Source organism: Eleutherodactylus coqui, chromosome 11, assembly GCF_035609145.1.
Source record: "Eleutherodactylus coqui strain aEleCoq1 chromosome 11, aEleCoq1.hap1, whole genome shotgun sequence".
NCBI classification, from domain to species: Eukaryota; Metazoa; Chordata; class Amphibia; order Anura; family Eleutherodactylidae; genus Eleutherodactylus; species Eleutherodactylus coqui.
The window spans coordinates 32,531,432-32,545,519 of NC_089847.1; the positions used below are offsets into that span (position 1 = coordinate 32,531,432).

The 14,088-nt window shown below is 46.0% G+C and overlaps 1 protein-coding gene across 2 annotated transcripts in view; it reads right to left on the bottom strand.

Moving 5' to 3' along the window:
* LOC136582540 (uncharacterized) overlaps positions 1–14,088 on the bottom strand; it is a 57,455-nt gene that overhangs the window by 14,853 nt on the left and 28,514 nt on the right. Inside the window, exon 3 of one of the 2 annotated variants that reach the window (XM_066583680.1) lies at positions 10,395–10,604. The exons of the other annotated variant lie outside the window; for it this stretch is intronic. Within the exon in view, the coding sequence (XP_066439777.1) occupies positions 10,395–10,604 (210 nt within the window). The remainder of the gene's footprint in view (positions 1–10,394; positions 10,605–14,088) is intronic. 2 annotated transcript variants of the gene reach the window in all.

The window sequence follows — 14,088 nt, forward strand, 5'->3', positions numbered from 1 at the left end:
GTGGATGTGTCGCGGATCCGAGGGAAAGCAGGAGTTAAAAAAAATAAAAACTGCGCCAACCGCATCCACAGTGCAGAAGAAAGAAGAGCCATTCGTGGACGGAGAAGACCCGCACTGGCTCCGGACAGGTAAGAAAATGTTTTTTAGGCCTCATGTCTGTGGGACTCCACACTTGGCAACCGTGCGTACCTGTGGACATGAGGCCTATAGCTTGGTTTCTGGTACGCAACCTTCCCCCCCACGGTGGGATCGGGGAAGCCGTGCAGGTGTCATGGCAGGCGGGAGCCTTCTGAAAGGCTCCCGGGCTGCCTTAGCAGACTGCCTATCAAGCCATCCCCGTGGAGTGGCTTGATAGGCTGCCTGTCAAATGGCAGTATGACGTAATGCTACAGCATTACGTCATACTGCAGGAGAGATCAAAGCATCTTATGTTGTAGTCCCCCAGGGGGGCTTAAAAGAAAAGTTAAAATAAGATCAATAAAGTTTTATTAACTGTAAAAAAAAATTTAAAAAAAAAAAAGTTACAAAATTTTAACATCACCCCTCTTTTGCCATATCTATAAGTAAAAAATCTAAATCATAAAATGAGAAATACATATTTGGTATTACTGGGTCCGTAAAAGTCCGATCTATCAAGTAAGTGCATTATTTTCTCCGCACTGTGAACATCGTCCGAAAAAATAAATAAATAAATAAATAAAGAACGCCAGAAACGCACTATCAGTTACCCGGTCTCCCATAAAAAAACGCAATAAAAAGCAATCAAAAAGTCGTATGTATTCCAAATTGGTAATAACGTAAACTACAGGACATCCCGCAAAAAAAATGAGATCCCACACAACTACGTCAATGAAAAAATAAAAAAGTGATTGTGCGCAGCACATGACCGCAGAAAATAATTGAAAAAAAATGTCTTAAAAATTTAAAAAAAAAAAAAAAAAAAAAATCGTAATTTTAATGACCTATAGAATAAGGCTATCATGTCATTTTTGTTGCAGTTTGTGCGCCGTAGAAACAAAACGCACTGAAAGCTGGCGGAATGTTGTGGGTTTTTTTTTCAATTTTACTTCATTTTAAAAGTTTTTCTGTGCGGATTCTCTGCATGGAAAAGCCTCTATTTATAATAGTAGTAAAGTGGATGACATTTTCAAAATCTCATCCAAATGCTGCAGAAAAAAATCCACCTAAAACCCATGGGGAAGTCAACACGCAGGGCAGATTAAGTCAGCAGGTAAATTTCAGCAGCGGAAATTTTGTGTGTATCCCACCTCTTTAATTGAGGGGGTAATATCCACACCAAAATCTGCGGTAAAATCCACATTTGCTGCAGAATTTGTGCTGGGGAATGTCCGGGAGGGTTCACCGCAGCAAATTCTGCCCTGTGTGAACATAGCCTTTGGCCGCTTTCACATAGCCGAGAAAAGCGTGTTAGATCTGTGCATTGCGAGACGCACAAAAATCACAAGAATACGAACCCCATTCTTTTTAATTGCGTCATACACATACAATGCCTGAAAAAAAAATTGTGGTAGGTCTTCTCTTTGAGCGTTCCCTCAGAACGCCTCGCATCGCCCATTATTTTGCGAAACAGTCCGCGATCCCTCAGAGGATCACTACTTCCCTGAAATGATACGAGGCGGTCTTAACACAAAAACGCCTCGCATCTGCGGTGACATCGCATGTTGGCAAGCGCGATCTTAGGCAGTGTTTAATGGCCTGATATCACACTCGCCTGTGTGAAATTAGCTTTAGAGTAGGATCATTCTCCAGCTCCAGTTAATTGGGAATTGAAAGGATAAATCCAGTCAAAATGATTTTTCAGATAAATAATTTAGGTAAGTAAGATCGCACTGCTGAAATCTATAATATCAGATCACCACTGACTTACAAAACTACAGGAGAACCCGCTCTGGAGGACCCAACCATCTATTCAAATATTTGACATGTAATACTACATGTCCCCTGCAGTGGCCGCTGCAATATTTGGACAGCAGGATCAATTTCCTGCGATCACAGCTGATCACAAGGATGACCATCTTTAGAAAAAGGGAATATCTTTAAGAGACCATTTCCCTTGTGCCTTCACTTTTACAGAGCAGCTTGATAAAATCATTTACCGAGCGCCTGTCCACCTCTTATTAGATCTGTGGAAATGTGGCCAGAAAATTAGCTCATCTTCTTCCATAAAATATCTGCTTGTTATTTCTCCCAGATGATAGCTCTTGAAGCCAAATACTTCCCTCCAGGCTGATAGGAGTGCAAGAGAGAGTCAGAAAACTGTCCTCACAAATCAAGAACAATTTCTTAACATAACTACACAAATATCCTCATTGCGACAGTTCTATTGAGCGGAAACCTTTTCTCAGGAGCATTTGGAGGTCATTAAAAAGATATTATGATAAGGAAATCATATTGGGATAATCATATGAAATACTTTAGAGACTAGGAATAATACAGCAAGCAACTTAAACGGTAGAAAACTACGAAGGCGGCATGATAGGGGCCGATCCAAGCAGTGAATGGGCCATCTCCGTCACAGAATAGAATAATGTAGGATACTATATCAGTAATGCTTACAGATCGAATTACTGTCTGCTCAGTGGTTTCCCCTTTCATATTTTTCACCCTTGTACTTTTGTTTTCCATTCTTTTTCTGCACTTAAAATGTATTTTGGGGTGGAACTCATTTTTTTTTGCAATAGAGTTTAATTTAAAATGTTGTACCATTTCGGGGGGCGTGGCTTACCGCTTGATGGAGTGAGGTGTCCCTGCCGGAGCTCCTGCCCGAGTCTTCGCTTCTGTAAGCTGTTCCGCCGCCGCCGCCGAGAGAAACAGCTCCCATGGGGAAGAAGAGGACGTCGGAAGCCCCCAGGCAGCCGCTGAAGCCCCCGGCTCCGAGTATGGAGCGTTTTCTCCGCTCCCCAGGAGCTCCGCTACTGAGCGGTAAAAACAAGATGGCGCCGCGCCGGCCGGCGCGGGACGCCGCCGGTGAAGAAGCGCAGCCATGGACGCAGGAGGAAGAGGAGCCCCGGGCCGGAACATCGCAGCCAGCAGAGGTGGAAGCCCGATCGGAGGGGGCAGAGGGAGACAGCAGCGAGGAGGAGGTATGGCCCCGGGCTGAAGTCAGAGGAGCGGAGGGTCCGGCTGCAGAGAGGGGAGGGGGAGGGGGAGCCGGCGCTCCCAGCACACAGGAGAGGATTGAAGCAGGGAGAAACCCCTCAGGCATGCCGACAGCCAGCTCCCCCCAGAAAATGAGCCCTGCAGGGCAGCCTACAACCCCACAAGAACCCCCTAGAGATCCACAGCAGGGAAGCCCAAAAGACCAAGGGCCCCAAATAAAAGAAAGAGAGGGGGGTAGGGAAGAAAGAGGGAGAGATAAGGGGGAGCCAGGAGGCCACCATGAACCAGGCCCTGGCGCTGCCCCCCTCCCGCAAAGATCCACACAAGGAGCGAAGGGAGCAGTGCCCCACAATAAAACCGGGGATACAGAGGGGAAGAAAGCACACAGCAACAAATCACCTGAAAGCCCCCCTGCACAGCCCAACAAAAGAGCTACAACCACACAAGCCCCAGGCAACCCCGAAGCCCAGCACGCTAGCCACAAAAGACCCCAGGCCCCAGAAACAAATGATGAGGAATGGGACTGGAGAGCCCACCTGAAGGCAATACCCACGAAGGGGGAGATGAATGAACTTCTACAGAAGCTGGACGCAGCCCACAAGCAAGACATAGCAGTCCTTCAGAAAGACATCAGAGAAGTGGGGCAGAGAGTGGCAGAAGTTGAAGAAGTGCAAGAAGAGTTCCAAACCACTATAGTAGAACACGCGCATATTCTAGAAGCACAAGCGCACCAAATAGAAGAATTGACCAATCACATCGACGACTTGGAGAATCGCCATAGGCGAAACAACCTTAGGGTCAGAGGCCTGTCTGAAGAGATAAACAATGACCAACTGGAGGACTGGATCACTGAGTTTTTCAATCACTTGCTGCAGAGACCTGCCGATTCCGCCTTAGAACTGGACAGAGTCCACCGAGCCCTGGGCCCGAAACCAGCGGACCCCGCCAGACCCAGAGACGTTCTATGCAGAGTGCATTTTTATAGAGAAAAGGAGCAAATCCTACAGCGAACACGCATGCTGGACACTCTGCAGTTCAAGGGTTACTCGGTTAGTGTGTACCCGGACTTATCTAAGCGCACACTACAGCTACGCAGGGCCCTGAAGCCCCTCCTAAACGCGCTGAGAGAAAGAGACATTCCATATAGATGGGGGTTCCCCCTGCAACTTCACGCGAGAAAAGGAGGGAGATCGGCTGTATTTAGACACCTGGGAGACCTACCCAAATTTCTTGGGACCTTGGAGTTACCTCAGATTGCAATACCAGACTGGCCCAAAATTGGCGAGATGCCGGTCCCCCCACCCAGAATGGAGTGGGAGAAAGCGGGGAAACCACGAAGAGAACCGGGGAATAAACTCCTAAGAAATCAAGACAAAGGCTGAAAGAGGAGCCACAGATGTCCTGAGGACTTACATTCAGGAAGACTGGTGTAACGAACTGACCAGACCAGCCTAACTAGGCCTCTTCTAGTGTCCAGACCAACGGATAACGAAGATCGGTTGTTATCCACCTTCCTGCATACCTGTTCTTCTCTTTCATCTCTCCCTTTGTGGGATACGGCAATAGACCCGGCGGCGGGCGAGATCAGTGCCATTAGCTACCCAATTTATTCTTTATATCTGTCATATTTCTACCTTTCTTCTCTTTTTTTCACCAAGCGAGGGCGAGGGCGGGGGCAGGCCTCCATTGGTGGTCTCCTCTTCCCCACCTAGAGTAGGCAGCTCTTAAGCTGCGCCTGAAGCTAGTTAATAGCGACTAATAGTGTTTAGTGTTGAATAGTGAGGCCTTGCGAGAGGCCTGTAGATGTTCTATGTTTTTCACCCCCCCCTCCCCCCAGCCCCATGCTCTATCCTTCCCCCACTATCCCCAACCCCGTCCACCCTAAACCTCGCCTGAAGAACGTGACAAGCGACCTAACCAGTGTGGTCCATGGCTGACCTGACGATTGCCTCGTATAACGCCAAGGGGTTGAATATCCCTTCCAAGAGGGGTCAGATTTTATACCACATGCAAAAAAAAGGTAGGAAGGTGCTTCTCCTCCAGGAGACCCACTTTAAAACAGACGAGATTCCTTCCTGCTCCACAAAAGCATTCCCTACCTGGTTTCATAGCCCGAACCCGAACCGGAAGGCGGGAGGAGTATCTATTGCATTTCATAACACGTTACAGATGCAACCCCTTGGCGTTCTACAGGACCCAGAAGGTAGATACCTATTTGTTAAAACAGAAATTTTTGGAAAGGTGATAACTTTTGCAAATTTATACTTCCCGAACCAGGGACAGGTATCCTTTGGCGTGGCCACCCTGAGGGAGCTGGCGAAGTTCGCGGACGGCTCCACTATTGCTTTGGGAGGCGACTTTAACCTGGCCGTGGATCCAGAACAAGACACATCATCAGGTAAGTCCTCTGTCTCACGGGCAGCAACAAGAACCCTTATGAGAGAACTAGGTAATCTGCACCTAGTAGACATATGGCACATGCTACACCCGGGCGTCAGGGACTATACTTTCCATTCAATCCCCCATAATAGCTACGGCAGGCTTGATTATGTATGGGTCTCACACGCCCTACTAGACTACAGGCCCGTATGCGATTTCGGACCATTTATTTGGTCCGATCACGCTCCGGTATACGCCGACTTCAACGGATTTCAAAAAGACCTACGAGTTAGAACATGGAAACTCAATGACAATATACTAAAAGACCCCCAATGTGTCCAAGAGATTAAAACAGCCATAGGCAATTTTGTACAAGACCACCAAAACGATAGCACGCGGGCCCCAGTCAAATGGGAAGCATTGAAATGTGTTCTGAGAGGAATGTTGATCTCCCAAGGGGCAAGACTAAAAAAAGAGCGAACAAGGGAGTTGGGAGCCCTGCTAACGGCCCTACAGGAGAAAGAGACAGCCAACAAAAAAACCCCAAATGATGTAGTCCGGGCAGAATTATCGACGCTGCGCCAGAAGATCCTGTCAATATTAGACCAGAGGACGCTGGCTCTGAGAGACAGGTTCCGTAGGGAAGCGTACGAGGCAGGGGATAAATGTGGAAGAAAGTTAGCTCGAGCGTTACACCCCAGAACACCGGTGACTTTCGTACCCAAAATACAGAGAGCAGGGAAGACACCAGCGATCTCCACAAGGGACATCCTGGAAGAATTCCGCCTATACTATGAAAGACTCTATAACATAGAACAACCCCCACGGGCAGGAGATAGAGAAGGGGAAGAGGAAAGGACATACTTAGAAAAACACGGCCCGGGTCCGCTAAAGATAGAGGATACAGCAGCCTTGGAGGAGGACTTCACATGTGAAGAGGTAGAGGAGATGGTCAAAAATCTAAAGCTAGGCAAAGCGCCAGGCCCGGATGGGTTTTCGGCCAGATTCTACAGAATCTTTGGAAAAGAACTGTCCCCCATGCTAACGCAGATGTTTAACGGGGTTTCTCAGGGGAGCCCCATTCCACCTCAGGCCCTCCAGGCGCATATAGTAGTAATCCCGAAGCCGGGGAAGGACACCTCTTCCTGCGCAAACTATAGACCCATATCCCTGATAAACTTAGATGTCAAAATGTTAGCCAAACTCATAGCAAATAGACTCAGCAAGCACATCCCTGACTTGATACATAGAGAGCAGGTGGGATTTGTCCCTGGGAGGGAAGCCAGGGACAATACTATTAAAACGATTTCACTAATATCCAGGGCGAGAGCAGCAAATAAACCACTGTGCTTGCTGACAATAGACGCAGAAAAGGCGTTCGACAGGGTCAGGTGGAGGTTCTTGGAGGGGACCCTCCGTCAGATAGGCCTTGGCCAGAGAATGAGGGAATGGATCATGGCTTTATACAAGGGACCATCAGCCAGAGTTCGGGTGAACGGGACCCTTTCGGATTCCATCTCGATTAATAATGGAACTCGACAGGGGTGTCCCCTGTCACCCCTGTTGTACATCCTGTCCATGGAATCCCTGGCCAACGCCATCAGAGAAAACGGGTCGGTCAGAGGACAGACGGAGGGCCCCTCCGAACATAAGTTAGCGCTTTTTGCGGACGACCTCCTCCTGTTCCTGTCGAACCCAAGAGTAGGGCTGCCAGTGGTAATGAAGGAATTTGAGAGATATGGGAGAGTAAGTAATTTTAAAGTTAACTTACAGAAATCGGAGATCCTAAATGTAACATTGGCCCAGACGGAGGTGGAGGCCCTCTCGGATTCTTTCCCCTTTAAGTGGAAGTCTTCGGCCATTAAATATCTGGGGGTACTGATCCCAGCTGACCCTGCACAGATTTATGAACTAAACTTCCTCCCATACCTGGAGGGCCTGAGGGCGGAATTGAGCAAATGGAGCCCGCTTTACATATCGTGGACAGGGCGGATAAACGCAGTCAAGATGGATTCCCTCCCAAGGTTTCTGTATCTGTGCCAGACCCTCCCGGTAGCCCTGAATCGGCAATACCTTTTGAGTATCCGGTCATTAATCATTAAATTCGTATGGATGAACCGTAAATCTAGACTTAGCCACAGGCTACTAACAAGGTCTAAAGAAGAAGTGGGGCTGGGGCTCCCGGATTTTTCACTCTATTACAAGGCCTCTATGGCAAACTTCATCCTCTCGCTGTTACAAGCGAAAACAACTAAAATATGGGTGGAAATGGAGCATGCAGCCGATTCTAGGATAGCACAGGGGGCCCCCTGGATACATAGACAGTACCTTGAGGAGGTGGAGAGCCTCTCACCCCATCTTATAGAGATCCTCAAGAAATGGGGGATATGGGCCACAAGAGCGAGATTGATAACAATACCAGGCCCACTTACCCCACTGGTGGCCAATCCACAGTTCCCACCAGCGAGGGATAAGAATACAATCCTGTCCATCCCAGACTCTCCAATTCCTAGAGTCGTTAACGTAGTAAATCAGGACGGGATGAAACCCCTGAGAGAGTTTTATGGTAATTCCAGTCCCCCCCCAGGAGCGTGGTTGAGCTACCTCCAAGTAAGGGGCTTTGTGGGGTCCCTGACGCCCGGGGAGTGCATTAAAAGGCAGCTAACGCCATTTGAGGAGATGTGCATGTCGCCGGAGCCTACGGAGCACGGCATTTCGGTAATATACAAGTTGTTGCTGAACGTTGAGACAGGGGACTCCCTCCCAAACTACACGGGTCAGTGGGAGAATGAGCTAGGGGTCAACTGCACTGCATTAGAATGGCAGAGGGCCTTCCTCATGTGCCACAAAAGCACCAGATACGGTAGACTACAGGAGCAGAATTTTAAGATCCTATCCCGCTGGTATCGGACACCGTCAAGACTGCACCAAATTGATAATAGAATACCGCCGATATGCTGGAGGTGCCAGAACGGGCCCGGGACAATGACTCACATTTGGTGGGATTGCCCCCCAGTCAGGACCCTTTGGAGTAACGTGGAATTACTATACAGCGACATGTCCAGGTCTAGGGTGTCCATAACAGCGGAGATGGCCCTGCTCTTGATACTGCCCGGTTCTATGGCTAGAGTGAAAGCTGACCTGTTGCGGCTGGTTATTCTAGCAGTGAGGATGTCGATACCTGAATTGTGGAAATCAGGATCTCCACCCACACGAATAATGTGGTCAGAGAAACTTAATATGTTAATGAGGTATGAGGAGGAAGGAGCTGAAAGCGAAAAGGAACGAACCGGGATGCATAACCTATGGAGCCGTGGATAGCGATGAGAGCCTCAGACACGTTCAAAACCTGGCTGGAATCAGGTCAACTTGAAGAGTGAGAACACCAATACAAACAGGCGAGGAGGTGCACTATCCCCTAAAACCCACCTCTCCCTACCCCCTCTCCCCCAACCTTACCCGTTCTCTATACCCCCCCCCTGTTAGTTAGTTATAGTTGGTATAACATTTATGAGTCAAGTATTAATTAATTAATATTGATATATGATATGTGATGCAGATGAAGACGACCTGAGTATTCTAATTATTTTCAATGTACAAGAGGACGTGAAGCAACGACAAAGGTTAAGATGGATCAATGTTTATTGTAATGCATCATATTGGTTTAATATGTAAAATCAATAAATTTAATTGAATCTAAAAATGTTGTACCATTTCTCTTCTGCAGCTTCTACATATCACTGTACATAGAGACTGCAGTCTAAGGGTCCATTTACAAAGAACGCCCATCAGGTGCTTAAAGTGTCCGACGGTCATCCCAGCGTTCATTGCTCCTGTGCCATCACACAAGAGCAATAACCGTTCACTGAATGGAGGCAGAGAGGGTTAGAGATCTTTCAGCCACCCAACTCCTTTCACCGTAAACAGGCAGAGGTTCATAGAGGACTGCCTGTTTACATGGACTGATCCCCGTTTCATTTTCATGGCTGCATAAACCGAACAATAAGCAAACTTACTGATTATAATTATTGTTAAGTTTCACATGATCCAGATTTGTCGGTTCCTGCACTTTTATCAGCTAAATTATGACAAAGTTTCTGTGGTCATAAAAGTACAGGAGGGTGAAAACCAAGTTTAGCACACTGACAGGTCTACTGAGACTTAGACTGCAGTTTTTATATACAGTGATATGTAGAAGCTGCAGACAACAAATAATGCAAAGCTTTTAATTAAACCCCATTGCAAAACCCCAAAATACATGCATCTTGTCCCCTCAGAAAAGTGTAAATAGCCTTTAAGAATATGGAATTTCATGCTTGCCCCCTGCTGCTTCCACTGGGTTGGAGGGAATTAATGGGTGGGGGGAGGGGGGGGGGGAAGAATGACCTTGTTTTTCTTAGGTAGGGATTTTTCAATGATAAAATAAAGAAAAAAGTGAATAAGGATTTTAAATTGGGTTTTAATGTCTTTGCTGAATGTATAAACACACACTGATTATATGATTACCGTCACTGTCTCATTATGTAAATAATTAAAGTAACTGGAATGCAGAACACCGCAAAGCCAGAGGAGCAAATATCCCAAAATAGCAGATTTTGATTTGTGCTTACTGGTCTCCTAATGGCTGTAATTACATTAATGTTCCTGTTTACACACTTCCATATAAAAACCGAAGCAAAACACATTGAACAGTTGTACTCAAGGGTCAAGCACAGAACTGTTTACTCGAACACGATGACCGTAACGGAAAATCATCTGTCTCATCTGGGAGAGCCATTCGGCAATTTGTAATTTTCCGTTAAAGCCATGCGGCTCCATCCTACACCAAAATATACGGAAAAAAGGAAGGGTTTGTTTTTTTGCACATCGATGAACATGATTCCTGTGGTACTTACTGAAGAATTCGGAGTATATCTCAGAAATCTGACAACTTTGGCATCTGAAGCTGGACATGCTAAAGCCATATATCGATTACGAAAGGTCCCATAAATTTTAAGATGGAATCCTGGTCTGTTGAATGTGTCTTTTCCACTACTTGATACATCAATCCCATAGGCCGATAGATCAAAGTAAAGACTGTGAGCACGGATTTCAGGGGTTGGTACCTTTGTGGGTCAAAAAGAAAAAAAAAAGTTAAGAAATGCACAAAAGACTGATCAAAAACATGCATTATAATCTAGGTGGTTTTTGCTCCTCCCTGTCCATTCCTGCACTTCACTGGCCACCAAAAGTACCAGGGATCCCATCTTGGGCCTAGAATCTGACAGTCATTCCCAGTCTCATTACCACAGGAAAACCCATGAAAAATGTCTCAACTTTCAGGGAGTTTCTAACCCATTATAGGGCCACTCCGGCAAAAGCACATTTTCCATCACTGCCCTCATCCCTTTTGTCTAACACTCCATATATTACGTTTCCTCCATGCAGTGCAGCCTCCTGTCTGATGCAGAGATATGTCCCAGTTTTAGCTTTCCCTATTCTGTGCCATCAGTTCCATGATACATCAGCATAGCATTACATGAGCAGCTAGAAACTATTATGTCTGCTGCAGGGAAAACCAAGCCATTGCATTCTGTTTTCACCTAAATAAGCTACAGACCAGACGTATACAGTCAGGAAGATCTCCTCTATTGTAACTGTGTGACAAGAGCTGTGCGATAACCATTAGTAACTGTGATAGGAGTGTCTGTGTCCCCTTTGAAGAGCTTGATTAGTACAGTCTATGTAATATCACACAGGAGTAAGGCTACCTACACACGGGCAAGAGTGATATCAGGCTGAAAAACTTGGCTCGATATCGCTCTCGCCAATGTGCATTTTCACTGCGATGCGAGGCATTTTTATGTCAAACACCTCCCATCATGTCAGTAAAGTAGCAATCTTCTGGCACAGCTTTCAGCCATTGTTTTCAATGGGACAGTTCCTCTCACTCTGTCTCTCTCAGTCCTCCGTATTAACAGCAGGGAGGCCTGGGTGAATAGGGCCCAGGCCAAGCAGAAAGGAATCACTCAGCTTCTTCCATTTCTGTCCGCACACAGACCAATCTGTGTCTATGGGGTTCACTCATGTGCAGACTAAGCTCTCTTGCTGACTCTCAGATTGACTTGCATTCCATCTTGCAAACACATATGAAGCATGGTCACATGACACACGATACATTTTTCAGACATAACCCAGACGTTAACTCATTCAGTGCTGCACAGGTGCAATACACATCAAATTCATATAACACAGAAGACACTGACAATACAAATGCACCAGACAAACACATTCATACTTATGGAGGGCCCAGCTTAACTCTGGGCCATTACAAATGGGCATTGTGTTCCGAGGAAAGCGGAAAGATAGGATATGCAGTGATTTTTCCCTGTACGGCATTGCTCATGTATAGGACTCAATTCAAAAGAATGTGTAACCAGCCTTATACCGACTGAGAAGCTGACCAGTGTGAGAACAAACAAAGCCAAGTAAATCTGAGGTGCTCAGCATTGAGATCACATGACCATCTAAGGACAAAAAGAGTCCAGGATTTTCAGATAGCAAGAAATAACTTACCAAGGTAATACTAGCCAATAGGTATATATACTGGGAGATAGCTACATAATGAATGCCAAAAAAAAACAAAAAACAAAAAAAGCAAACCCCCCAAGGTTCTAGGAATCCCCAGATAGCACAATAATGGGCCCCTGATGCAGGAGGGTACCAAACGTCCAGCTGAAGAAAACCCCACTAAAGTCTGTTTTAGAGCCAATCACATTAGGGTCCATTTCCTATAGGATGATTCACAAATGAACTTTTAGACCTTTTTGACATATGTCCTATACATACAATGATAACCGTAAAGATGCAATAGGATAAGCACATGTTCTGCATAGATGGTGGGTGGACCTCAGAATCATTTCCTGTGGCAACTCCATAGGACCCCATAGGATTTCTGTGTAATGCTGAACGATTCAAATGAGTGAAACTGAAGGAGAACCGCTCAGTTTAAACGCAGCCAATGACTGAATGACGAACGGGAATTGTGCTGTTCTTGTTCTTCATTCAGTTTCAGTTAGCATAGAAATCAGGGGCGGTCCGTGCACTTGTCCGGCAGTTTAAACATCAGTAGTTCAGCGTTTTATGTAGGAATGTAAGACACTGAACGACATGAGCAAGAACTTCACGATTCTCAATGAAAATTGTGCAATCCAAAACCCGCTACCCAAGCTGGTGATGACGTCACCAGGTCATTCGCTCAGGCAAAAGGGGTATAAACTACAATGTACACTAGCAGCTCTGGAGAGCAAGGGGCTTGGCTGACACCAAATAAAGAAAGGTCCCAATTTTTGGAATTTTAATCTTGTTTTGCGTTGCCTTATTACAAAGTCATACTTTCCATCCATTTTCCTCCATACATGTTCTAAACAAAAAAAACAGACTGGATTCCAGCAGCTAAACTCTGGCCATGACTTCATCTAATTCTTCCCCTGCTTGGATCCACTCTAATGGAGAAAAGATATACCAAGGTATGGGGATTTCCAATATGGCTACTTTTTGGGAGCAATGGCAGAGATGACTAAAAGTGTTGTCATGATGAAGTATCAGAAAGCAATTATCTATGGAGTTTGTCTGAACAGTTATCAGCAGAAAATATTGATTCCCATGATATTTGCAGAAGCTCAATTTCCTGTGGTGAGCGACATCTGTACTCTTCCTCAGCAGTTTATTATAGGATTTATAACTATATCTAAGAGGTGCTTTTACACAGGACAACTGGTCAGGCGCAAGATGCCCGGAAGCTTGTCCCAGCAATGCCCAGCGTTCCTGTCCGATTTGTCATTCGATTCTCTTTCAACGTTCAGTTTCTGCATACAGAAAACCAAAAAATTCCTCGTTTGTCATTCAGTTGGAGCATGCATTTACGCTGAATGATAATCCTGCGATCTAGCAAGAATCTGATTGGCCCATGTAAAAGCAACTTAAAGCTGCCTGTCCACGGGTGTTGCGGTATCCCACGGCGAAGATCCGCCACTGGGAGCAGGAGCCGGCAGGAGATAGGCTGACCGCGGAGAATCGCGCATATCGCAGCATGCTGCGAATTGCCACCTGCAAGCAGAGAATCATTGCCGCCCGCTTGTGGACAGGGGGAAGAAGCAACGCTATGGAGCGCTTTCACTGCGTTCCCCGCGGCCTGGATTATCGGCAGCCTAAGGCATCTCATCCATGCAACCAGTGTCCTGCTTTTGACTGATGAGGAACAAGAACTCTGAAACAGTCAGTCTACAAATGATCAACTTATCTCAGATTGTGCCTCTTTGTTCTAGTGTTTATCTTACTAATTAAAACACTTCCCTTCTGAACCTTATTTATAACTGTAACAAAGATAACATGTTTGCATCATGTCCCCCCTCCCTTCCCCTGTAATATATAACTTCCATTACCTCTTCCTTCTTTCCTGTAGACTATACAAATTAAGTTCTTTAGATCTTTCCCTATTAGTTTTGTTCTTGAGACATTCCACCATTTTTGTAGCCCAACTTGGGACTGGTTCACATTTGGAATACTGTGTTTAGCTCTGGAGACCTCATCTATAGACATGGCTAAAGT